The 27,722-nt window shown below is 38.9% G+C and overlaps 1 protein-coding gene across 1 annotated transcript in view; it reads right to left on the bottom strand.

Annotated features, from left to right (window-relative positions):
* The window catches only part of col9a1a (collagen, type IX, alpha 1a), a 70,501-nt gene that overhangs the window by 6,817 nt on the left and 35,962 nt on the right, over nt 1-27,722 (bottom strand). The window contains exons 15-30 of the mRNA XM_064324467.1: nt 27,664-27,717; nt 26,893-26,946; nt 26,524-26,577; nt 26,159-26,212; nt 25,997-26,050; nt 24,737-24,781; nt 24,393-24,446; nt 24,239-24,292; nt 20,898-20,951; nt 18,402-18,473; nt 15,504-15,539; nt 13,876-13,920; nt 12,967-12,999; nt 10,166-10,312; nt 7,829-7,883; nt 4,820-5,008 (exon numbers count right to left, since the gene is read on the bottom strand). Of these exons, the coding sequence (XP_064180537.1) occupies nt 4,820-5,008; nt 7,829-7,883; nt 10,166-10,312; nt 12,967-12,999; nt 13,876-13,920; nt 15,504-15,539; nt 18,402-18,473; nt 20,898-20,951; nt 24,239-24,292; nt 24,393-24,446; nt 24,737-24,781; nt 25,997-26,050; nt 26,159-26,212; nt 26,524-26,577; nt 26,893-26,946; nt 27,664-27,717 (1,054 nt within the window). The remainder of the gene's footprint in view (nt 1-4,819; nt 5,009-7,828; nt 7,884-10,165; nt 10,313-12,966; nt 13,000-13,875; nt 13,921-15,503; nt 15,540-18,401; nt 18,474-20,897; nt 20,952-24,238; nt 24,293-24,392; nt 24,447-24,736; nt 24,782-25,996; nt 26,051-26,158; nt 26,213-26,523; nt 26,578-26,892; nt 26,947-27,663; nt 27,718-27,722) is intronic.

The raw sequence follows: 27,722 nt of genomic DNA, 5'->3' as shown, positions 1-27,722 counted from the left end.
GACTGAACGGACTGGCTATATAAACAAGAGCATCAAAGATTGGGAGCTGAAGCTGAAGTGGGTTTCTGACAATTTTGCACAATGCATGGCGGATGGCCTTCAAGTGAGTGAGTAGATAAAGTTCTTTACAAGGTGTTCGGTTTCCAATGGGGTACTGTGCCTTGGTTGAATCCTTTTGATGTTGAAAATTGCTTACTATGGGAAAAAATGAGCTGTATGGTGATTTTTTCTGTTATGATCCAAATATTACAGCAATTTTTGGGATCATGTGCTTTTTGTCATCTTGGTGTTGTAGATAGGGAGATATTGACTGCAGACTGCCCTCTGTAGAGAGTTTGAAGAGTGTAAAGATGGTAACAGGTCGATTTTATTGTAATCTGATTAGGCTATTAGCTAACTAGCATGGTGCAGCTGCACAGTTTTTGGCTGAAACAATACGTGTTACCTAGCTAGGTGGCTAGCAAACTCCTAGCCCAGTGATCGAGTTCTACGTTTACATACAGTGGACAGCGCACATGTAGCTCGAGGGCAGAAAAAACTGAAATGGGATTAAGCCTCCACCTCTTCTGAGCCTTCTGCATTATTTTATTTTTATTATGACTGTGCTGAAATTAAATATTTTAATGCAGGCCAGCGTCTAAACTGCTCAGATTGGGGGCAGGGGCAATTAGAAATTTGGGGTGGGCACCTTTTCACACAGTGGGCTATACTACAGTGTTGAGCTGTTTTCCTAGTTTTAATGTACGTCTGATGTGTCTGTTCTTAAACATTATCAGTCTACATACAGTTGTACTCAAAATTATTCAAAATTATTTGCACATGAGGAATAGGCCCCTACTGTAGCTTGGTCCTCTGCAGTAATCAGGAATTGACGCAAACTGTACCTCATTGGTTTGCAACAAATATTATAACAGTGGCCAAATGACACAATAAATCATGAAATCAGCCCATGGACAGTCATAAGACAAATAAAATACACATATTGCGACTATTTGTTCTTGTGAGAAAAAATTATTGACTTTGTATTTTGACCGCATTTGTATCATAGACTTACATGGAAACCGGATATGGAAACACCTATACTGGACCGTAGTGGCGCTAGTGAGCAACATCTCTCAACAAGACCAGGAAGTGAGCTTCAAAAACGAAGTCTGGTTTTGGCCACTTGGTGCCAACCAGTGGCTCAGTTGTACAGCACTGTACTCTCCGAGAGGCTCTCGTTTTAAGCATGCACTGTATGTACCAAGGGGCCCAGATGTTACGCTCGATGTATGCACCGAGGGGCCTGGGGGCCCTAGTGGTCAACTTACACTGTAAGCACCCAGGGGCCCTAGTGGTCAGCTCACGCTTTAAGCACCGAGGGGCCTTACATTGTAAGCGGTGCGGGGCCCGAGGGCCCTAGTGGTCAGCTCATGCTTTAAGCACCGAGGGGCCTCACATTGTAAGCAGTGCGGGGCCCGACTGCCCTAGTGGTCAGCTCATGCTTTAAGTGCGGAGGGGCCCAGGGACCCTCACACTGTAGGTGCCGAGGGGCCCAGGGGCCCTAGTGGTCAGATCACGCTTTAAGCCCCAGGGGCGTAGGGGCCCTAGTGGTCAGCTCACTCTTTAAACGGAAGTCTTGACAACACACCGCGCGCAGCCTGAGGCTTGGAGGCCCCCTGGCAGTCCGAGGCCCTGGGGCACTGGCCCCGCTGGCCCGGTCCATAATCCAGCCATGCTGAGCACTGATATCAACGATAGCAAACTGTCAAATGTTAAATACTGTTCTAGTGTGCTTGCTAGCTAACAGTAACGTTAGCTAGCTAGCTAGCTATTTATCTAGTAAACTAAGCCACTACCAGCAAAGACCCTTATTCAACACACTACAACAAACTACAACAACAATAAATTGGAAATTAAATTTTAACAAGAATAAGCTTTAATAAGAATGAGCTAATATTCCTCCTCCACTGTCACAGGCGACGAATGATTGCAGAATGATATCGGAGTTAAGGCATCTCCGTTGTTTATTGTTTATACCGTTGGAGGTAACCCATAGGAAAGCAAAATCCAAGAAGAGATCTCATAGTTGTTTCATTTCTCCTAGACACAAATGAGCCATTTTTAATATTAAGGTGAAACCAAAGGCTTTTTCTCCTACTTCTCAAATTCAACTCAGGAGAAACAACCACATATAATCTCATTTATGTCTTACTCTGATCAAAACAAGAGATCTCTAAATGATCTTAAATAAGTCTAATTTACGTCTCCTGAACATGGGATCATGAGATCAGAGAAAGAGCTCAAAGAAAACTCAGCTATGACTCCTAGGATCTCATGATTCTTCTCAAATATGTCTCAGTTTTCTCATAGTGACCTTATGATAAACAATCGCATCTCAATTCAATATCCATTCGTCTTACTGAAATCTCAAATTCATTCTCTCATTATCTCATCTTTTCTCCTGAGGGGGTTTTAGGAGCAACAATTCAGATTGAATTGATCTCAAAAAGATGTACAATTGAGATCTTACTACTTTCTCAAGAGTTAAAGAAAGACTATCCTGAGAAAAAGATTTTTCCTCTGGGAAGAGCGGTTGTCTGACAGTCGGAGGGTTGCCGTTTCAATCCCCCGCCTTGGGCATGTCGAAGTGTCTGCTATATAAATGCAGTCCATTTACCATTTTATTAGGAGCAAGACACCTAACTCCTAATTGCTTTGGATAAAAGCGCTATATAAATGCAGTCCATTTACCATTTTATTCTGTCCAACCAGCAAATCAGAAATCAGGAAATTCTGACGGGGCGAATTAAATAAAAATGATTGGCAGATTCAAATGGCGCAGAATAAAGTTGACCAATTGGGTGGGAACAGCAGGAATTTGGGTGGGCACTGCCCACCCCTGCTCACTTCTAGATCCGGCCCTGTTTTAATGCAACTGTTGTTAACATTAACGTTTGGCCAGATAGCAGGCTAGCAGATAACATACAGGTACGTAGCCACAGTTTGTTCATATACATCTTCTTCTTTTTTATCCAAGTGTTCACTGATGGAAACGTACCTTTTTGGGAGATATGTTGGCTAACTCTCTGCTGGTGAGTTTCCCTTCTTTACATTACATAAAATTGAAGATTAACATTGGCAATCTAGCAGTTAGTGACAAAATATTCATGTGTGATTCAACCAAGATAGTACAGTTGCTCGTTAATGTTTGTCTGCTAACGTTACACAGACAGACCACATGCCCCTGATTTACAAACACAAGGCCCACCTCCAAACACATTTCAGATCCACAGCCTTAGAAAGGGCTCTGATCAGCTGCTCTATTGCTAACTAATTATCCTCTCCCTAATATCCCACATGTACTCCATCCCCGTCCAGTTTCTCAAACAAACTCTCCCTGTCCAGATCATACAACTTACAAAACATTAGCACATGTTCTACTGTTTCCTTACCTAAGCACTCACCTAACCCTGTTTCATGTTTCCAAATCAGTCTCAGCGATGAATTTAGTCCTGTATGCCCGAACCGTAACCTACTCCATATAACTTCCTCTGTCCTACAATTCCAACTACCCAACTCTTCCTTAATTGATTCATGTATACTATAATAATCCCTCCCTCTATTTACATAAATTGAAAATGTGTTTGAGTTCAAGATGTAGGTTTACAGTATGTTTCTCTTTTAAAGTTAAAGTTACAACCTCTTAGAAACAAGCCATTGCTCTCTCAGTTCTATTTGGTTAAATTACAACTACATTTAACATGAAGAGAATTTTTCTTCTAGGTCAGGGGTACCCAAACCTTTCAGGCCCATGGCACCCCAGTAAATAATTTTTCACAGCACCCAAAAATGATATATGCAGTTTCCAACACTCTTTTAGCCCACATATGTTTTTAAGTGATAAAAAACTGTTCACTGTTTGTATGAATTGGTTGTACATTTTGTGAATCTGTATTAAAAAGTGAAATAGATAAACATGTCAAAATATTAAATTTATTTCATTTAATAAATTGCATTTTTAGACATTACATATTTAGGTAATTCTCACAAGCCAATCACTTGCAATAACTAGTGCCTTATCCACTCTGCTAATTTAGTGTAGTGGTTAGTATGACAGCCTCTCCCACAAGAGATCAGAGTTTGTGCCTTGGAAGACTCTAGCACTTACATGTGGTTTCACTTATTTTCTTTATTAATTTTTACAATGACATATGAAGCTGCTTGACTAAAAAATTAAACAAGCTATAACAAATGCTCCATTATGTATTAAAATCAGTTCAGCTTACAAATGCTATATTGTGAATTGAAATCAGTTTTTTTTCTAATTCACAGTATGATTTCTTAGTTTCATCAGACAACACCCCAGGGCACCAGGGTGCCACAGCGCCTACTTTGAAAAACACTGATCTACATAGATAGGTAGATAGTTTGGCTAGCAGGTGATCAATAGCATATTGCCAACATGACTACAATGAAGAACACTGCAATTTCCCTCCACTTTAGGCATATCACAAACCCTCCTCTTCATAGTAACTGTCATGTTTTATTTATATGAAGAAGAGCAATCAAATGGATTGAGTCAAATTTTTCACCTTTAACGAGTCTTCTTTTTTGGGCTTTATATGTGTCAGAAACTCCACACACAGCTCAGTTCATAATTAGTGCTGTTATCTGTTCTTGTCCTGGGACCCCCCAAGCTAATCCCCCGCCCCTGGTAGACAGTATGTGCCAACTATAAAATGTACAGTCCATATAAATACAGTTACATTTATTATGGGGCTTCCCTTACCACATCGGTACTCAGCCCAGATGTCACATTTATGAACTGGAAACTCACCTTTAAGCCCTTTGACCCCAATGATGCCTGGTGGTCCTTTGAGCCCTGGCAACCCTCTTGCACCAACATGCCCAGGGAAGCCGCTTTCTCCAGTGGGGCCAGGGGGACCAGGAGGCCCAGATGGACCAGGCAGACCAGCAACCCCAGACTCCGGCCTCCTCAGACTAGCTGCCAACTGGGCCAACTGCTCTGTGACACATGACAGACAAGAGAATAATATCAGGGAAATGTAGATGACCACAACATTGTGACTCTTTTCTATGAGTCCTACCAACAAAGCTCTAGAGATTAATTCTGAACTTCAGCTATCAAGCACACAAATATAAGTTGATAGAAGATTATTACTATAAAAACCTGTAGAAAATGTTATGAACAGTATACACCTAGGATAGCGTTGCTAATCTGGACCAGTAACATGTTGCCAGAAAGACATGTCTCAATCATGAATTTCCCAGAGGGAATCCACCTTTGAGCTGTTTTTGGTCATCAACCCCAGGGTGAAGGAGGACTGGGAGGAGTAACCATGCCGACACCGCAGCCTAATCGATCATGTCAAGGGTAAAAGCTGTGTGGCCTGTATTTCAGGAACATATAGCACAAGCACAACAGCAACAGGAGTGGGCTCACAACCAACAGGCATAACCATAGGAGTTTCAGGTTGGAGAAATGAGTTGAGGCCAAAAGTTTACATACACCTAGGGTAAAGATATTCAAACTCAGTTTATCACAACTCCGCACATTTCATGTTACCATACAGTTCTTTTGGAAAGTCAATTAGGGCATCTGCTTTGTTCACGTCAGAGGTAATTTTAAAACAATCGATTAGAGACAGATTTATTTCAGCTTTAATTCACTATATCAGAATTCCAATGGGTCAAAAGTTTACATACACCAAGTTGACAGACTCTTTAAACAGTCTGGAAGATTCCGTAAATTGATGTAATGACTTTTTAGAAGCTTCTGATTGGCCAATTATCATAATTAGGAGTTAACTGCGAGTTAATTGGCACCTGTGGCTGTATTTAAGGGTCTACCTTTAGAGCCACTGCCTTTCTGCCCTTGATACAATGGGAAAATCCAAGCAACTCAGCCCAAAAAAAATTGTGGACCTCCACAAGTCCGGTTTCTCCTTAGGAGCAATTTCCATACAACTGAAGGTACCACGAGCATCTGTACAAACAATTGTATGCAAATATAAAAATCTTAGGACCACACGGACACTACATCGTTCAGGAAGGAGGCACAAATTAACTCCCAGGGCTGAACGAACTTTGGTCCGAAACGTTCCACTGGACCCCAAGACAACAACAAAGGAACTGGTGAAGGTGTTGCAGGCATCAGGTACCAAAGTATCTACATCCACCATTCATAGAATCCTACATCGCCATGGCCTGAAATGCTGTCCTTCAAGGAAGAAGCCCCTACTTCATGACCGGCATAAAAAAGCCAGAATGAAGTTTGCAGGTGATCACCAGGACGAAGACCTAGCCTTTTGGAGGAATGTTCTCTGGTCCGATGAAAATTGAACAATTTGCCCATAATGATCAGAGCTATGTATGGAGGAAAAATAGATTTCATCATGAGGAAGGAGGATTATTTAGAAATACTGAAACAACACCTCAAGACATCAGCTAGAAAGTTAAAACTTGGTTGCAACTGGGTCTTCCAGCAGGACAATGAGCCTAAGAATACCTCCAAAGTTGTAACAAGATGGCTTAAAGAAAACAAAGTGAAAGTATTGGAGTGGCCATCACAAAGCCCTGATCTGAATTCCATCGAAAATCTCTGGACTGAACTGAAAAATCGTGTCCGAGCAAAGAGGCCCACAAACCTGACTGAGTTACACCAGTTCTGTTAGGAGGAACGGGCAAAAATTTCGGAAAAATATTGTGAGAAGCTTGTGGAAGGCTACCCCAAGCGTTTGATTCAAGTTAAGCAATTAAAAGGCAATTCCACAAAATGCTAGGTGTATTTAAACTTTTGACCCACTGAAAATCTGATATAGTACATAAAAGCTGAAATAAATCTGCCTCTTAGCTGTTATTTTGAAATTACCTCTTATGGAAATAAAGTAGATGCCCTAATTGACTTAACACAGAAAATGTATGGTAACATGAAATTTGTGGAGTTGTGAAAAATTGAGTTTGAATGTCTTTAGCCTAGGTGTATGTAAACTTTCGGCCTCAACTGTAAGTACCTGGAGTACGCCATTAGCTGATGGAATGTGAAGCCCCAAGAGAGGACGATAGATAAAATATGGGACTGTTTCCAGCTAGTTAACAAAAAAGGTAGAAGGCTTTCTTGTCCTTACCAGTCAGTATCAAAGATTTATCCATAGTTCTGCCTCTCTAGCCACACTCCGTTCAAACCTCACCTGAAAGAATTAGGACTATATGGTGAAGTTGACCGCTGAAGTGGAAAGAAAAGAAAGCCTTGTGTTCTTCCCGAGTACTAGTGACCCTTGACTTCACAGAGATGGTGGTAAAAACAGACACCTCCGAGATGGTTACAGGAGTGGTGCCTTCCCAGGAAATGCAAGGTAGGGATGACCCGATTCTGTACTTTAGCATGACGCTATTACCACGAGAACAACGCTAATCAGCAGTGGGAAAGGAGTGCCTCACCATCAAATGGGCTCAGTAAACACTGCCTTGATTAGGGATCATTCACTTTGAGCCCGCAATAAAGACACTAATGTCAGAGTGACCTGCTGTTTCTTGTACCCGCAACAATAAAACTTCTTTGTTTATCACAGATCTGGGAAAAAGCATGTCACCCTGTTGAGACAAGACACTCTCTGGGCTACCAGCACCCTGCCCTCCTGGTCAGAGATGGTGGGGGAGGGTGTAAGTCAAGAAGGGGACAAGCATTGGGCAATGTTGTGGAGGGGCAATATGTGGCTGATATCTGGCCACCTTTGCTGGTATATCAGCGATTATTTTCCACTCCAGGCTGCCAGGCAGAGGCAAATAAAATGTATTGTAATGTAGTGTAATGTAAAACACCTACCCTGAATTACTCTCATGCAGACTTGCTTGATGTGCTGATCACTTGGCTGTTTACCCTGGGAAAACATAAATGTTTTGTGAGAATTATACAGCAAAGCCTTCAGTGTTACATCAACCCTGTGATAGTACCACATCGCTTTTGCACAAGTACAAACTCATCATAGTTGAATTAACACTGATATTTTGGTGTGTATATGCCTACAATAATGAAAGATTTCAGTTAAGTAGCAAGTACATATAAATATAAATGTAAATATCATAAATGGCCATTTTTGCATCAACAATAATGCATTGTTTTTCCTCTGGGTTGAATTATATATATTAGTATATATTAGATATATTAGATATAAGATCATGGTTTGACATTGACACAAACTACCTCAACATTTCAGTGAAGGTATTGCATTAATGCAGACATCTATTTAGCTAGCTCCATATACTTATGCCATGTACTCTTTAACTCCATTCCTGGGCAATGCGGCACCTGCCAGTTTGCTATTCTGTGGGACTGCAGTTGGCACGGTCAGTTCTCAAAACCAGAATACAGAGCTGGGAAAAATATTTGCCTCCTGCTTGATTTCCTCTATTATTGCATATTTGTCACACCAAATGGTTTCAGATCTTTAGACAAAATGTAACATTAGACAAATGGAATGTGAGTAAACACAAAACACATTCAAAAAATATTAAATTTATTTAATGAAAAAAAGGTATCAAAGCATCCCCACATCATCATACTGCCGCCACCTTGTTTGACTGTTAGTATGATGATCTTACTGTTAAATGCTGTATTACCTTTATGCTAGACATAATGGGATCTGTGTCATCCAAAAAGTTCCACTTTTGATTAGTCTGTCCATAGAACAATATCCTAAAAGGCTTGGGGATCATCTAGGCACTTTTTCTTTTGTAAATGTGAGATGAGAATTTATATTTCTCTTGGTTAGCAGTGTTTTCCACCTTGCCACTCTCCCAAGAATCCAATTTTTGCCCAGTCTCTTTCTTATTGTGGTGTCGTGAACACTGACGTTAGCTGAGGCTCGGGAGCTGACTTTATATGGCCTTTTATATGTTGTTCTTTGGATTGTCTTATGGGATCTTTTATGACTTCCTAGATGAGTTGTCACTGTGCCCTTGGCAAAATTTTGGCAGGCTGGCCACTCCTGGGAAGATATACCACTGTTCCAAGTGTACTCCATTTGGAGATAATGGCTCTCACTGTGGTTCAGTGGAGTCCCAGAGCCTTAGAAATGGTCTTGTAATCCTTTCCAGACTGATATATTTCGACTGAATTTCCTTTGAACATGGCATAGGATGCTTGTAGAACTTTTGTGGTGACTACTTCACTCTGATGGTAAGGGTCAATATGAATAAGGATTAGATTCAACAGGACTGGCTGCAATAAAGCCTGGCTGTGTTTAATCAACTGAAACTAATTATCAATGAAATTTGGTAAATTGGTTGACTGAGTAACTATGGGGCCAATTACTTTTTCACACGGGTGATATGGGTGTTTGATAACTTTTTTCATTAAATAAGTGAACTAATTATTTGAAAAAAAAGTGTTTTGTGTTTACTCAGTTTCCCTTAGTTTAATATTAGATTTTGTCTAAACATCTGAAACCATTCAGTGTGACAAATATGCAATAATAGAGTAAATCAGGAAGGGGGCAAATACTTTTTCACCGACTTGTGGGGTACTCTGTATTCCTTAACCTATTATCTTGATCTTGAAGCTCCTACAGATGTTTTCTTAAAAACGCAAAATAAAAATAAAAAAGTTAATCTCGGCAGACTCAACATAACAGGCTATACATTGCTACTATTCAGTCAATTTGTTATCTGTGCTAGTATATATGCAGCAGCATCCATCTGGAGCATTGGCTTTGTCTGACTATTTATGGACTCAAAAGTTAATTCCTTCATTGCTACCATCATCACACACAGAAGGGCATGTATAAAAAGATAATGATTAAAGGTATTGATTTCTTAACCGTGGCAGTTTGCAATCTTTGTTGATTCATCTCACCAATGCAAGTCATTTTTATTATGTAACATTCGGCTGTCCGAATCATGAATATTTCCCATTTTTGTTTAAAAAACATATTCTATTGTACTATATTTTTTTAGGTGGACATTAATATAAAGAATAATTTATTGTTTTATATGTTGTCTGGTGAAATACTCCTTACTATTTATTTTCCTGTGATTGCGAAGCTTTTATATAAGTGTTCATGTGAGTAACAAGGTCACATGATTACATCACAGCATGCAGTAAGATGCTTTGTAATTGCACCATTTTCCATGTACAGTGTTCATTTATTAAAATGTCACCTACCGATGGTCCCTGGAACCCTGGGAACCCAGGCACACCCCTGTCTCCCTGCATCCCCCGGGGTCCGGGACTGCCAGAAGGTCCCTCAAGCCCAGGCTGTCCGCGGCTTCCCTCTGGTCCCCTGGCTCCAGTTTCTCCAGGACTCCCAGTCTAGAAACAGAGAAAAACATTAGGCTGGCATTCAGTGCATTCTCTTTAACATATTATACATTCAGTCAACATATATTATACTAATACACTGATTTAAGGGCATTTTTATATATTTTTGTTTCATCATGTAGAAATTACAGTACGTTTCATAAACAGTCCTCCCTTCGCTGGGCATCATAATGTTTGGGACAAGTGGCATCACAGGTGTTTCTGTTTAGTCAGGTTTTCAATTGCTTCCTTAGTGCAGGTATATGAGAGCTTTCAGTATCTAGTTTTGATTCTAGCCTTTTCATTGTCTTTGGAGTCATTGTCTTTGGAGTCTCACTCAGTCATTACCCATCTATCGCCGTGGTCCCAAGGCTCATCTCTTCACACTATACCTGGACTAACTAACTGTCACCACTCTGCAGGGCACTCCCAATCTGGTTTAATTTTTTTATCACTTAAATCTCTCTACTTTGTTCCTATAGCACTTTCAAGTTACGCATCTACCTCCTGTGCCACTTTCTTGTTACATGTACCTCCATCCAGAACTTACATTTACTATGTAACAATATCTTGATGTTGTAGCTTGTCATGCCTCCTAGTGACTTAGCATAGGCTAGGTCAGAGTGTAATGTTTACTGAATGAACTGGAGGTAAAGTGTTTATGGTTATGAATAACTGTTACAAAATGAGTATTGTACCTTATCGGACCTGTGTCTTGTAGTTGTTCCAATGACCTTTGGTACACACTTACCATACGTCGCTTTGGGTAAAAGCGTCTGCCAAATAAATGTAATGTAATGAGTCTGTTATTTGTGTTTGTCAACATGATGACCGGAGTTGTGCCAATGAAAGTCAAGGGAAACTGTTTGGAACATCATTAAGAAGAGAGCCCCTGGTGAGCTCAAAAATCACAAAGAGCCTGACAAGGCATTTGGTTGTACTTGAGAGGATAAGATGCTTTGGATCTTGGCCAGTTCTTATTGGCCTCTACACTTTGCTCTTACTATCACTCTGATACAAGTACATCTTGGTCTCATCTGTCCACAAGACCTTTTCTCCAGAACTCTGTCGGCTCTTTTAGAAACTTCTCAGCAAACTGTAACCTGGCCATCATGGTTTGCATCTTGCAGTGTAGCTTCTGTAGTTCTGTTTGCAAAATCTACTGCATACAATAGTCACTGACACATCCACGCTTGCCTCCTGAAGAGTGTTCTTGATTTGTTGGACAGGTGTTGGGTGGTTTTCTTCATTATGGTGAGAATTCTTCAGCCATCAACTGTAGAGGTCCTCCTTGGCCAACCAGACCATTTGCAATTATGAGCTCACTAGGACTCTCTTTCTTCTTAATGATGTTCCAAACAGTTGAATTTGGAAAGCCGAAGGCTTGGCCTATGTCTCTGACTTTTATGTATATGTATACACATATATACATTTACATATACACCAAGTGGCCACTTTATTCGGTGCACTATCTAAAAAACCAGGACCCCTGAACAATAGAAAAAATAATTTCGTTTGATGAGTCATCTGACTTCTCGACAGGTGTACATTTGTAAAAAGCCAAAGGAAATATTCAGCCTTCAGTGTCTGTTGCAAACTGTGAAACATGGTGGAATGTAATGCTATGGGTCAGATGATTGCTCATGGTTGTATAAAGGCCAAAGGATATAGACCTATTTTACAAGACCACATGCACCTTATGATGCAAACACTCCAGATTGAAAGATGGTAACATCCCCATATACAATACTGAACAAATTCAAGAGTGGCTTCAAGAATACCAGGATGAAAGGAAATCTTCTACAATCACAAGACCTAAAAAAATATATTTCAATGTTTATGGGAAGATCTAGAGTGCACAGTGCAAAAGAGTTTTCCTCATTAATCTCCTTATTCCTCAAAGAACTGGAGGCTTTCCTTCTTGAAGAAGTTCAATATCTTGGTCCAATATGTGCACAAATTCATACACACCCCAAAACCAAGTGGGATTTATCAACAATGTACTGGAGCTAGGGGGGTATTACAGGGAAAGCTTTCCCAGGCACCAGAAGGTCCAAGTGGCCCCTAAATATGAGGTGTGCATGTATATGCTTATTTCTTCTGCTGCACAAATCATTTCTAGATCTGTCCCTGTTCATCAACATACTGGATCTGTGCTTTATGCAAGTTTGATTAATCAAAGTACATTAATATTTATGAAAGCCAAATAATATGCATAATCCTTTGATAATTCACTTTTTACAGTAGATTGTAACAATGTTGGGCGGCACGGTGGTGCAGTGGGTATCACTGTAACCTCACAGCTTGAAGGTATTGGGTCTGAATCTGGGCTGGGCCTTTCTGTGTGGAGTCTGCATGTTCCCCCCGTGTCCGCGTGGATTTCCTCTGGGTACTCCAGTTTCTTCCCACAGTCCATGGACATGCAGGTAGACAAACTGGTGACTCTAAATTGCCCATAGGTATGGAGAGTGTGAGTGAATGGTGAGTGAATGGTGTGTGTGTCCTGTGGTATATTTGGCCATGGTGTATTCCTGCCTCTCACCCAATGCACTATGGGATGGGCTCCAGCATCCCCCATGACACTACCCAGGATAACTGGGTATAGATAATGGATGGATATAACAATGTTACATAATTGCATTACATGAATTGCAAAAAAAACTTACTGCTCCTTTCACTCCAGGCTCTCCTTGGTCACCCTGTAAAAATATATTTCAAACTCAGCAATTTACACTTGAGATTTAAAATGAATAAGAAAAAAAACACCAGTAGTATAAATAGGTTTTTAGGTTTCCAATGAAGCCAACTCTCTATTAATATAGCGCAGATTAGAGGGCTTAGCCTGCACTATTAGTTAACATCTTTACCAATAGAGGTACTCTGGTACTCAATTATTTAAATGCAATTATTTAAAGACATACTTTGCAGGATTTTTAACGTGAAAATATAAAGAAATAACCATCCTAAGGCATATCTATATCACTGGCATTCTCTGTTAACATACTTTTGCCGAATTTGAGCACCTTTACCTGTATTTGTTATTGTATAATCAGAACAATTCTGTGCATGGTACTCTTTTCTGTGTCAGGAGGGGAGGGTGTGGCTACAGAGCCTGTGATTTGGGATCAGATATCAATGTGTTTTTTGAAATAGCTGGCCAGCTGCTGTAACGGCCCAGACATAGCGAAGCAAAAAATACTAGCCAACAAGGCTCGTTAAAGAACTAGAGTTACTGTAACTCCGGAATTGCTTTTTCTCGGTGGCATCAGCAGAAGTTAGCCAAGGGGATGACAAGCAATTCTGCGTTGGCTTGTTTTCTGTCGAACCTGAAAGTAACGTTACCTCTATCTATGCAGCCTGGGTAGCCAGACATCCAGTTTTCAAATTTTTTGTTCATGTCCGGTTCGTGGTCCCGACCAGACAATGTAGCCCAATGTCCAGTCCAAGTAATTGATGGGGGAAATTTACGGGTGTCTGGGCAGGGATGAAGATGGAGGAGGAGACCTTTTTGGTTGTAAACACTGGCTAAAAATCCTGCATAGTATGCCTTTAATGTTCATCTGGTTGTTCCTCACTTGTTCTCCTTTGTCTCCTGGTGTTCCCTCTGCTCCAGCATCTCCCTACACAATAACAGAAAAAACATGTGCATTTCACACTTATGAGCAGCTTCATACTCAAAAGTGCTGTATAATTAATGTAAGGTTTCCAAAAAGTGATTTTCCCACTACATACAATAGACTTGTATGTGGGACCAATAGTATTGAGGAGAAATTGTTCCATCCAAACTCTGACCAGTACTTAATACTGTATAACAATACTGGACCGGAGTAAAATTTTGTGGGTCATGAGTAGCTGTAATTACGCATTTATTAAATAGGTAAGAAAACAAATATTGCATCCATTGGGGAGTCTAAAAACACCAGCAACAACATCTAACTAAGTCAGTAGGCATACTTAAGGAAAGTGTGCCAAGGACCCATAGCCTCCATTTTTGCTTTTCTTATATGTACAATTACTGAGCTTTTAGCAATCACGTGAATTCATTTGATTTTAATTAGAATTTCTTCACACTGAAAAAAGTTGACACTGAAACTCTGTGCAGTGTCCTCAACTTGAAAGTCATCACTAATGAAAATTTAAGGTTTTGGTATATAGTGCCTTCTTTTTTCGTTGCTTAGTATATTTAATCTCCACAAAGATTACAATTTACCATGAATGGGTAAATCAGCCCATTAAAATCCCAAGCATCAAAGGGTAAGAGCAATAATCATAAATCTTCATACACATAATCTGGGCATTTTCAGCCACAGAACGTGCTGTGAACACCTTTTTTTACTGTAGACAAGTCTGTGCAAGCACAGAGACTGAACATATCAGAGAAATCAAACAGACTGTGATAAACAGTGGTTTTAAACTTTTGTGGTGCAGGAGGGAACTAGGGATACGCTGACTGTATAATGACAATGCCATACAAATCAAATAATCAGATCTGTCAGTCTATAATTTACTAGCCTAAAACATTTTACTTCTTTCTGAAGGAATTATTCAATTAAACAATGTAACCTCTTTCTGAAGGAAGCATTTGCCATATCGCACATAGCAGAAAATGTAGCAATAGTTGATCTGACTGACTGAAATCCTGGCAAGTGCATATTGGAAATGTATTCCTCATGACATACAGAGCTTTTTCTGACATAGAGCAACAACAACACAGCAAATCACCCTCCAATAGACATTAAACGTCTGAATAACAATAAGTTAATAGCTTGTCAGAGAGTTCCATTATGGTTGGAACAAAAACAAGAATACAGAGCAGGGTCCCCAGGGCCGACCCAGCTATTACAACACACCTATTTAAAATACAAGTACATAAAGATATAACACATGTATATTTTGTCTGCTATTAACTGGTACCTTACTCTGGGGCATATCCCAGAAAGGAATGTATGTTACATTATATCTAAGTATATGCACCTTATTATAAACAAGGACATTTATTATCATAGATGGATATGTTCCATAGCATTAGAGCCACTCTCTGGCCAACTAGAACACCTGCATGCAGCTCAACCAAGCAAGCTCTACACCCCTGAAGGCAATGAGTCCAACAACAAAACCAGTTTGGGCTCTGAACTTTGGTATTATGGTATTTGGAATTATGGTATGGAGTATGTAAGGCAGATATGTTATTGGGATGACTTACTTGTTCACCTTTTGGGCCTGTTTGACCAACCACACCCTGTGAAAGACATTAAGCATGCACTGAATTACTATAACAAACATGAATTACTAAAACAGTCTAATTAAGAATGAATAATAATTTAACTTATTTGTATTTCCAATAAATATTACATGCATTCAATGGCAAGACAATTGCAAGCTACATCAGGTAAGTCTGAAAAGGGTTTTTTAGATGGCCATAAACAAACAGGCAATGTATATTTCACTGAGTTGGAACACTTATGTAATAGTTTAATAGGGTTTCATGTTCAAAAGTCTGCATTCATGGGTTAATAATGTTGTGTCACCAATTCAGCACTAGAGGGAGCCATTGAACAGGACCTTTTATTTAGGAATCCCTAATCTCTTTTCCTCCCTCTCTCACTTTGATCCTCTCACATGTACAGCATCCACAGCTGGACTTCAGTAAACCTAACAGAAAATGCCTCAGGTTCCCTGAAATTTGAATTGATATGTGACCATGTTGTTATGTTACGAAAACCTTTTTTAAAATCCTTTTTTAACTTATTCCCTTATTTAAATTCCTGGCAGTGGAAAAAAAGCCTGTTTCACAACTGCAACATCCATGGTCAATTCAGGAAGATGCACCCAGCTAAAACTTGTCTCTGTAGTCCACTAGTTCAAATGTGCAGCAGTTGTGAGAGAGGACATCATACATGGGTGGTGCCAGCAGATTGCATAAACTTCAGGCTGTTAGACAGGAATTTGAAACAGCCTGCCATCAGAAGGCCAATGTCACTGCAAAACCTGTTTCCCTCTGCAAAAACAGTTGCCTTCCGCTTCTGGTCGGCCCCTTTATTGCAGGGGTTCTCAATCTCATCCAAAAAGGGCCGGTGTGGGTGCAGGCTTTTGTTCCAACCAAGCAGTGATGATCCTACTAATCAAGGTCCTTAGCAAGGACGCTAGTGGTTGATTCTTAGAGCCAGATGTGTTATTGCTTGGCTGGAATGAAAGCCTGAACCCACACTGGCCCTTTTTGGATAATATTGAGGCCCCTGCCTTATTGGATAAAGCGCTACCATATGATTTAAATTTCAGTACATTGTTTTGTGTATGCGTACTGGTATGATCATTAACTAAGCCTGTACGTAGCTGTATTAGCTATGAATCTATTTAACAAGGCTCTATTGCTGTAGCTAGCTGTTAACTTGCGAGTGATAAAGCCACATTGAATTTGGCTCAATTCATATCCTAGGAATGTCGTACTTTCGTTATGTTCATGGTTTGAATGCACTATGAAGATTCAGTTGCAGTTATATTTGTAAGATTGGCAGTATGCTAGTTATAATTGCGGTTTCCGATCAACCCCAGCATATTGTTGCACTGCCAGCTTCATTTTTGCACAAGGCCTACCATACTGGCCTTTTTACAGTTCACTCACATTAGCTAACTACTTAGTTGACAGTGCTTTGCTTTAGCTAACTACTTAGCTTACAGTGCTTTAGCCAGCAGGCTAAGACAGGTAAGACAGTCCAAACAGATCCTACACGCATGCTTAGCATTGTTTCCAATAAGATGTTGATTCATACACATGACTCCAGTTCTGGAACTGACCGGAAGCAGAAGGTAACCGTTTTTGCAGAGGGCAACATGTGCAGTGACAAGGGGTCAAGGCACCCAGCAGGGTCTAAGGGGGTGAAAGGGGGGGGGGGGGTAAAGCTCTGGCATTTGCATCATATTTACAGGTGGCTTACCTGGAAACCTTTCCCTGAATTTCAGGTATACACAGTATACCTGAATATACCTAATATATATATATTACATTACATTACATTACATTACATTACAAGCATTTAGCAGACACTCTTATCCAGAGTGACTTACAGAACTTTTTTACATAGCATTTACGTTGCATCCATTTATACAGCTGGATATATACTGAAGCAATGCAGGTTAAGTACCTTGCTCAAGGGTACAACGGCAATCGAACCTACGACCTTCAGGTTATAAGACCAGCTCCTTGCCCATTGCAAATATCTTTGTTTTAAAAATGAAAGCATGCAGTTTTATTTCACAGTGACTTTTCACAGTTTTCACTATTCCAAATAATACAAATACACTATTGACTAGTATGTAAAACATATTAGAGCTTAGTAAAATATGAAAAAAAATTACTTTGAAAGTGAGAGTAATTTTATTTTCCAAACGTTTTACAAAATATACTAGAGAATCATGACTAGTATGTTTTTTAAAATGAGATCTGTTCATATTTTTTAAAAGTTAAATTAAGAGTTAAATTGACTAGCTAGCATTTTTAAAAAAAATCATTGTAGTATATGACTAGCATATAATATAAAACTTAATGGTGTAAATTGACTAACTACAACAATTGCACGTAAAGAATAGTGACTAGCATGTAAAACAAGACAATTTGTAATTCTTACTGGTTTGAAAAAGCACTAAAAATTTCTAAATAAAGTTAACAAAACAATTAATTGCTGTAATGTTCGAGAAAGGGAGTGGGAGAGGGAAAGAGGAGAGAGAGAGAGAGTGAGGAGGACAGCATGTTCGCCACAATCTCAAATTCAAAACAATAATGTGATGCACCTATGACAAATCACTTCAAAAATAAGAATTATATGAGTAGAATTAGTTAAATACATTGCATTTGTATATCATTTGTACATTGCATGCCATTAGATTGACTGATAATGCAGGGGATGTTTTTATTTCTGTTTTATAGCATAAATTGTAAATTTTTTGCTCTGCACTAAATTTCACTAATGTTTGGTTGTGCCAAAGCTGAACAATCCCAATTTGCGACCTGGCGGGCGGAAACCCTGTCTTTCCATCACAAACTTGCTATATTCTTGAATATTTAAACAATATTCATTAAATGTTCAAGGGCCCACCATCTTACCCTGTCTCCCTTCATTCCTGGCAGTCCTGGTGGGCCAGGATGCCCAGGCAGCCCAAGGTCCCCTTTAGCCCCCTGGAAAAAAGATATAAAAAATTATATAGATACCAAGTGAACACACTGCATTGACTGTGGCATGTGGGACTGCAGCCTCGCCCTCTGAGTTGGCGACATCTGCAGAACATTTACCAGCTCAGCTGCAAAAGTATTAGGAGTCTCTATAAGACTCTTTTCACTGTGATTTCTGCTTGTAATTTGACATATTTTGGGGGGAACAGATGTCTCTTTCAGTCTGGGGGCTCCAGCTTGCCTTACTGGATAAATAAGTCTTGACCAGGTTAACAAGAGCCCATTCATGCCATTTCCCCTGGTGGATTCCAATATTTCTGCAGACAAGCCACCTGAAAGCCTCCCTCTCTTCCTGCAGGGCATGTGTATGAATACCCAAAAAACTAGCCAGAGTAAAATGCCATTTGATTTTGTGATACATTTTTGATTTTGTTATTGTCATTGACTTTCAACGGCTGATTAAAGGACAATAAAATGAAGATGGAAACTACCGAAGAAGTTGTTTTCCCGTCTGGATATTTGCTCTACTCCTGATCATGGATTGTACAGAAGCAAGCCTTAACTTCTGTTTCACCAGTTCAGAAACAATTCTATGCTTGAAGTTAAGGTTGAAGTTATGTTCTAGCTAAGTGACAACTTTCCAATAACACTACAGAAATATTACACCTTGTCTGATTTCACATAGAAGGTTTAGCAAGCATTTTAAAAATCTTTTAAGGGGGTTGTGATGAATAATATTTTTTATATACTGTAGGCTCTTTGTTGTAAACATCACAATCATACATGCTTCAGGATTTTTTTAAATTTGACCATGTCAAATATTAAAACTTCTCCATTCTCCACTTTCGTTGTCCCTACACGGGACATAAACTCTTAACTTAGCAGAAGACTTGCTGGAGATACAGAAATCCAATTGCACGCTGCAATCAAGATCATAAACTTAATACAAAGCCAACCGCATGTTAGTACAGAAACCAATCTTCAAATGAGGCTGAATTGCTAGAAACTGTAGGAATGCAGCAATCAACCCATTTAATTCCAAAATAAGATATCAACAACAATGAAGTTAGACCTCCAGAGTATATTCCTGTGAAAATAAAATCCCTGACTGGTACTGCACGTGCAATGAAGAAACACCAGAAGATTATAATCAGTAAAAACCACCACCGGGTGGATAGTGATTGCCCATAGGTATGAGTGTGTGAGTGAATGGTGCGTGTGCCCTGCAATAGACTGGCTACCTGTCCAGGGTGTAATCCTGCCTCTTGCCAAATGCATGCTGGGATAGGCTCCTGCACCCGACGCAACCCTGACCAGGATAAACAGGTATAGATGGAAGGATGAAAAATTCTGAATCACCTCCATTTCAAAATTATTTGTATTTCTGAGGTACTGCTGTGAACCTATGAACAGAAATGGGTGAATAAGGCCATTCCAGACCCCTTACACCCTGCAAAGGGATTCTATGACAAAATGAGAATCCAAATGAAATGAGCACATAAAGGTAAACAAAAGCGTGAATTATTTAAACCAAAATCCAAGACAGGGCATTGTCTTATTTCTGCACTTTTCAAACAAGCCACACTCATACATTGGGGTGACAGGTATATCATCCCGCCAAGGCAGAATGCCCCATACCTATACAGCACAGAGAGTTTGGCACTTTTCAGGTTTTCCCATGGATATAACCAGAATGACCACAGACTCTCACCCCTTAAAAACATTCATTTCTGTACCTTCAAACCTCATGTAAACAGACAGAATCATGAACAACTTCACACATCCACACAATAAAGCCCCAAACTTAAGGGATTTCGCGGTTTTTCATCATCACAAATGTTCCAGTACTCACACATCACATAAATACATCACCACGCTGTTTGCATGACGTGTAGTAGACTACATCAAACCAATAACAATATCGATGCACAATAACAAAATGTACAGACCAATACATTGTGATTATCCATATTTTTAATGGACAGGCTGTAGAATTATTCATGCTTTGAATTAATGACTTACAGAGATTGCTTTATAAGTGTGAGTAACTTGCCATTTTTGTATGTTGAAAACATGCTTTTCTTCAGATAAGCCAACCACCAGAAAATAAACTGTGTTCGCACACATCTGCATCCAATCACCTCCAGTAGCACACACCTGCAGCCAGTTAAGCAGCTAATTAAACCAATGTAAACTGTAGCAATGCAAAATTGAGGAATGCTGCATCATCCCTTGCCAAAATATATTCTACACACTAAGTCTAAAATAAAAACCACCTTAGCCTTAAGGTGGATAATGCATTTTACAAATTGTAGGATGGCAGTATACCACTTCAATGAGGTATACTAGGGAGTGAGGTAGTGCATAGAAATTATAGTTATCCCATTTTTACTGTATTGAACCCTTGATAAAAGATGTTTGAACACATACTCTGGGGCCTGGTTTTCCAGGAGGACCACTGGGACCCTGCTCTCCTCTTTCACCCTGGAAGAAAGAAACATTAACAAAAAACAATAAATGGTAGTTCAGCCATAAGCAACTTTCGATCACTCAACAAAGGTTGGCAGTATAGTTACAGTTACAGAATAGTATCAATTATAATATAGTATAGTTATTGTTATAACAACTTGCACTAATTATTTTATTTTAATAAAATGATGGAAGATGGAAGATTTTACTAAATGTACTAAAGCCATTTAAAAAACGTTCATTTTCAGTTTTTGCTTTTTCAGTAATAATATAATGCAATATAATAATTAGGGTATACATCTGAAGATTTTTTCACTTGTAGTTATTACTAATAACAGAGAATGCTGTAATTGAACATTTTTCTGAACACTTGTAACCTTGTAAGACTAATTTACTGAGTGAATTTTTATTTTTAACTGATGTTACCCTTCAGAGAGAAACATATACAGTATGTATTTAAATGCACATTACATAATAAATACAGTTTCTCACAATTTAGGATGATAAGACAGACCATTTGGCTTTTCTCAAACATTATTCAAATACAAAATTACCTGTGTAGATGATTATTTAGAGGAAATGCATTTGTGGCTTATTTTAAAGCAAAGATTAAGTACAGCAAAAATGGCAAAAAAATAAATAAAAATAAATAAATAAATATAAATGCAAGAAAAGGGTAAAACTGAATTAAAGTAAATTTAGCTTAACTATGGTTTAAAAAGACTTTTCTCAGAATTTCACACAACAGACCCTGACGAAGGCACTACTGTATGTGCTGAAACGCTGGTAAATATTTGGTAAATAAATGATATAGTGGAGCATAAGGAGTGTGCACCTCTCTTTTTATTTTTAAGGAAATTTAGTTTGAAATTTGTCCTGGAGAATTGAGAGACCTGTCACACAGTTGGCTTATTTCTGAAGAGGTTTTTGGATACTCACAAAAAGAGTTATTGTTTAACTGACCTTGGAATAATTTAGAAAAATTTAATTATATAAGGGAACATGTACATGTACATAACTTGCAGTGTAAATTGTGACCTGACAAGGGTATTTTAGTGCTTTCCCTGTCTGTGTGAAATTATCTTATTTACTATTGCTACAGCTAATTACACAATCAGGGACTGCCTACTAATCACATTTTGTGTATAAAGTAGAGCTTAACCAGCACAGTTTTAAAAAAAACCTCCTGTTTATTCCATTGAATATCTTCACTGGATGTGGGGGAATTGATGTATCTATCTGCTGGTGCACCATAAGAGTGTATCCAGCTCTACGCACAGCGCACAACAAAATGCAGACAGTGACATTTCAGCTGTGGCAGCAATTGTCCATCGAAATGATCTGGGTGCGAGATAGTGAAATGCTGCAAGAAGCTTGATTATTGCTGGTGTTCTGACATTTTATCCTACCCAATGGGTAATGTGCACCCACACATCACAATTACATCATTTAATTGCCAATGTTCATACACATACCATATAGGTTCATACACATACCATATAGGTGTGCCTATGCTGCCATACCACAAATAAGTACTGTAAGGTTAGTTCATGATGCATCATGCACTTGTTTTAATTCTACCATTGCATGCAGAAGTTAGGCGATGACGGCATGTAATATAAGCAACTGTATTGGCCATGGAGGACCTGTTTCAGGAAATAGGTGAACACAATCTTGTTTTTGGCACTTGAGGGGGCAATTTGTTTGAATTTATATTTCTGATTGTTTCAGGGGCAATGTGTCACAAGTAATTTTTTTTTTCTTTAAAACATCAATGATAGTCTTGCAGTTAAGAGAGTTGTGATCAGAGGAAAGGAATTGGCTATCTTTGGCTTAGAAGCCTTTTTTATAAGGTACAGGTAAGGTACAGGTAAGGCCTACCGACTTTTTGGCAACTAAAATAACAGTTTACTTGCGATAGTATTTTCCAATATGGTAGCAAAGACCAATAGATGTGACTATAAATTTGCACTACCGATAGGACATTTTGACAAGGTAAGACAAATCTACAGAACACTGGAATGGAACGGGAATGTTGTGTGGGAGTCTTTTCTTCCAGAAGAGTAATTATTTCTATGGCTGGGCGTTTGTCACTGAAGTGATTTTTGTTGTGACTTTCCCTGTTTTTAGTAATTTCCATGATTTTTCATTTGGAATGGTAACCGTCAGGCTTAATACAGCCTACAGTCAGTTGCTGCAATCAAATGTTTTCATGCCCCTTCTGCAGTTATGGTAATGTTGTCATTGACAACACATGCTCCATCAAAGACTAACCTCACAATGTAGACTACAACATGTACCAAAACTGATTTAAAAGAAATAAAAACTGATTTAAAAGAAATAAAAAAGCATGATAACCCAGGTTTTTATTATTTTAGTAATGCAATTTGGGCATGCTCTGTTTCTGACAATGTTCTCTTAAAGGCAAAAAGTATGCTCTTTTCGTGATGGAGCTAAGCAAGTAAATACACCAGCCGATCAATGCATTTACTATGTAGCTAGCTAGTTAATTTGTTTTAGTTTTTGCAGTGCAAATGTGTTGTCTTCTAGCTGAAGAGGTAATGTTAGTTTGTATGTAGCCAGTGAAAGTAGGTCCAAAAAAGAAATTATTGCTGCTTAGTAACGGAATTCAGCAGAAATACACAGTGCACAAAACATTACATTACTTACAAAAATTACTTTTAAAGTCGTTGAGTTGTCCATCTTTGGTGAATTATTTTAACATATATAGTATACCATTTCAAAAAAGCGATATGGCACATTAACCCATGGTATATCATAAATATTGACATGGTTAGTCGGTTTGCTGGTACTCCGCTTTACGCTGTACCTAACAGCACCACCTAGCATCCTAATATTCTGTCATGGTTTCAGGGTGCAGTGGCTGGGTGTGGCCACCAGGGAAGCACCCTGAGTCCCGATTGGGCTCACCTTCCCACCGCCTATTTAACCTGTGGTGTGACAGAGTGCTTGTCACTCAGCTGTATTCTCATTTAACCCTAAGTCTAAGGGAACTTCCGGGACCTTTATTATTTAAGTACCAGTGTTTGGGTTCTCGGTTTAGCGTTTGTAGGAGATTGGCTTCTCTACTATTATTTCCTTGTCTTTTTTTTTCCTTCCTTCTGTTTAGTCCTTCGGGATTTAGGGGCTACTTGTAGTAGCTTGGTGGTACCCTTGTCAGTGTGCTTTTGAACCTCCGAACACTACCCATTCCCCTTTACATATTCATGATATACCAAGGATTCTTGAGCCATATTGCTTTATTTGAACACTGTTCACTGTATACCCAGGTAAATACTCACTGGCCCACCTCTTTGTCCAACAGGTCCTACTTCTCCTTGTTCCCCTCGCTCTCCCTGAAAAGGAAACGATGAGTGTTTTAGTACATAACAGCCCCAACAACACATACAAGTGGAAACTTTTTAAATGAAAATTAACAGTTTTACTTCAACTTACTGTTTTACCAGAGGATCCCATCCGTCCAGCAAGGCCAGGGTCACCAGTGTTGCCCTTTGGTAGACACAGTCAATGCTGTAAATTTTGAATTCACTGGACAACATACATAAGGCTGTATTCACAACAGTCATCATGCACAGATGTGGCATATGTCCATAATAATTTAATGCATAATGTGTTTTATGTGTGAGTGGAAGGGCATGCTCTGTGCCTCAGCCTGTCTTATATAATGGATCAATGATTATATTGTTTCCAGAATGAAGTAGGATTATCCATTGAAAATTCATTCAGCAGTCATGTCATTGCAGTATGTATATATTTATAAAATGTTAGAAATGACATACCTTCTCACCACTGACACCTTTTGGGCCAGGTGCACCTGGTAAACCCTAATGGAGACAAATTTCATGCAATCTGTTAATTGATTTTATTCTAAATTATCTATCAGTAATCACCAGCTGCATTATTAAAATAGTCATGACACTGCTGAATTTCTAATGAGTAAGAGGTGCTTTTGCCTGTTGGCATATAAATAAATATTCTGTGCATATTCATATTATGACATTATGTCAGAGCAAATCCTTGATAAAACGGTGCCCTGATTAAAACTGAAGGAAGAAGTAATCCTCAACAGACCGATTCAGTAAAACCGCCAATGAGACATGGTAGCAGCTAATATACTATGCACTGATTGACAGGATAAGAAATGACACGACAAAAAAACGAATGATTTTTCAATATGAGCCCTTTCAATTGTTTTTCTACTAAGTAAATCCTCCTTCAGGTTTTAACCCAAGGAAAGCACTTTGTAGTCATATTTTATATTTTTTAAAACTCCTTACCCTTTGAGGCATCAAGTCTTCATTTGGGAGATCGTAAGGCAAGCCATGACTTGTTTAGCAATATACAGAAAATGGCTCGCAACTAGGAAAACATCAATGCTATACTAAAAATGAGCAGAAAAGATAATAGCTTTCGATTCTAAGTAGGTATAATCCTACAAGGTATTGTTGGTATTCAGAATTCATGTAATGGTTTTTTTTTCAGCTCAACCTGATGTCAAATTGAGAACATCTAGTAATGTCATGGTATAGATCGTCTAAAGATAAAAATGTAAAAGATTTTTAAAAACTAAGGGGCATAATTTTGACCATTTTCAAATGCGTTTACACTCTTAATTCCAAGCAGACACACTAGACTCGCTTCTAGACCAGCAGCACTTTCAGATTAATTTATATGTAGACTTGGTTAAAAACTCGTAATATGTTATTGCTATAAAAGTTTCATTGGCTAAATAAGTGGCCCCTTACAGACTTTCAATATGATTCCAACTTGAAAATTTATTTCCCAGTGTAGTCAAGCCTGGACTTACTGGATAAGCTTACACAATGACTACTTTGTGATAAAAATGAAACAGAATGGCATCTTGGTAGTTCTGGGGTAAACTCAAATTAATCAGACTTGTGAGGTGACAGTTCATGCTATAACATAGGCTAAGTAAATGTTTTCCAGCTTTCATTTTAAATAAACTGTGAATTAACATATTACCACATAAAGAATGGTACAAAAGTCCATTCTTCCCTCAAATGAAAGTGTATACTTACAGGAAGTCCCTGAACCCCCATCTCCCCTGGAGCTCCTGGTTTCCCAGTAATGCCCTGTTGTAGAGTTTCAATACATTTACTTGGAGGGAATGTAACAGTTCATATTTTATACACTTCCTGGACAGGATTACCACTGTAAGCCAAATTTCATAAAGATTGTACCTTAGACCCTGGCATTCCAGGAATTCCTTCGCGGCCATCCACTCCTGGTAGCCCCTAGAAAGAGAGAAGCTGTGTAGTGGCATACATGCACTTGAACTCACTACAGATAATTTTACTTGTATTGGTGTCCAGTTGAGGGCCCAAGCACTGGTTCTGAAAGCCCCACTGTGGCCCAGGAAACCATGATTCCCCATCCTGTTTTGGATCCTGTTTCAGACCAGTCATGTGAAAAACCTTCCAGAATCTTCCAGAACTACTAAGGCTTTGGGATGACCTTTGAGTCATGGCTTTTGAAACAACATATCCAACTATTGAATGATGCCGAAAACATGAATTGGGCTTCACAAAATGTTTGCATTGCTTACACCCTCTCCCTTCGGTCCAGGGAGACCTGTGAGTCCTCTTGGCCCTTGAGGTCCCTGTAAAATGGCACATGAAAAGCAATTGACACTCTCCATTTGCTGAACTAAGGGCAAAGAACATACCAAAATTTCACTGCTTAAGCTTGAAATAGTTGAGCTTACAGATACCAAAGCTTTTTTTTAAACACTGGCCATTTTTTGGCTATATTTCTTTTTCAATTAACGAAGTGATTTACCCACAATTGTCACAGCCATGTGATATCTTGTCAACAAAATTCAAACTACTGCCTCAGCTTTTGTTGTGTGGTTATTGGATGTCAATGTTCAGAACCTATGCTGTTCCTACATTATTTTCATTGTTAAAATACTTACTTGGTTCCCCTTTGGACCAGTCTCACCCACCACTCCTCTTTGGCCTTGATCCCCCTAAAATACATTTTTTTAGAAACAGCAAATTTGAAGTTTTTAATTGAAAACATCAAAATAATTGTCAAATGTCGCTAAATGTTTGTTTGCATTATGCCACAGCTACATACTGGCACATGCAACAAGGAAATCATGTATGGATCTAGGAAGGCTAAAGTATTGTATTTCTTTAATACATCCACATAAGTCTGTGCTCAGGTGAGGTCTGCACAAATTGTAAAATCAGTTTTCATGTCAATTCTCTATAATAAAGAATGTAGTCTGTTTGTGAAATTATTAGCATGTAGCATAATGCCAAGATAAGCCCAGTACATAGGTATAGCTATGATTAAACAATTGACTATCAGGTTATGTAACCCACAAAAAATTTGGACACCTGTTAGCTAATTGGGGAACAGGAACAAGTACTGTACAAACATATAAATTCCATAGTTTTAAAGAAGCTATGAAGAAACACAAAGCACAGGGAATGAGTTATCTATTTTCATATCAGGAATAAGTTAGCTAGCTCACAAATGCTAGTGTTTTCAATGAAGAATAAGTTGTAATTACATTGCAGAAATGTTTTTTTATAGAATCCATAATTGTGGAATGTAATTTTCATTGATAATAAATTATGGTAACAGTCATACGGACATGTCAAAATTAAGCAAGGTTTTCAGTATATTTGTAAAAATTTAGTTAAAAACAGCTACAAATAGGATTATAGACACTTACGAGTGCACCTTCAACACCTTGAGTACCTAGGTTTCCAATGTTGCCTCGAGGCCCCTGCC

This window comes from Anguilla rostrata, chromosome 2, assembly GCF_018555375.3.
Source record: "Anguilla rostrata isolate EN2019 chromosome 2, ASM1855537v3, whole genome shotgun sequence".
Classification (NCBI taxonomy): Eukaryota; Metazoa; Chordata; class Actinopteri; order Anguilliformes; family Anguillidae; genus Anguilla; species Anguilla rostrata.
This window is presented reverse-complemented; position numbering and strand designations above follow the sequence as displayed.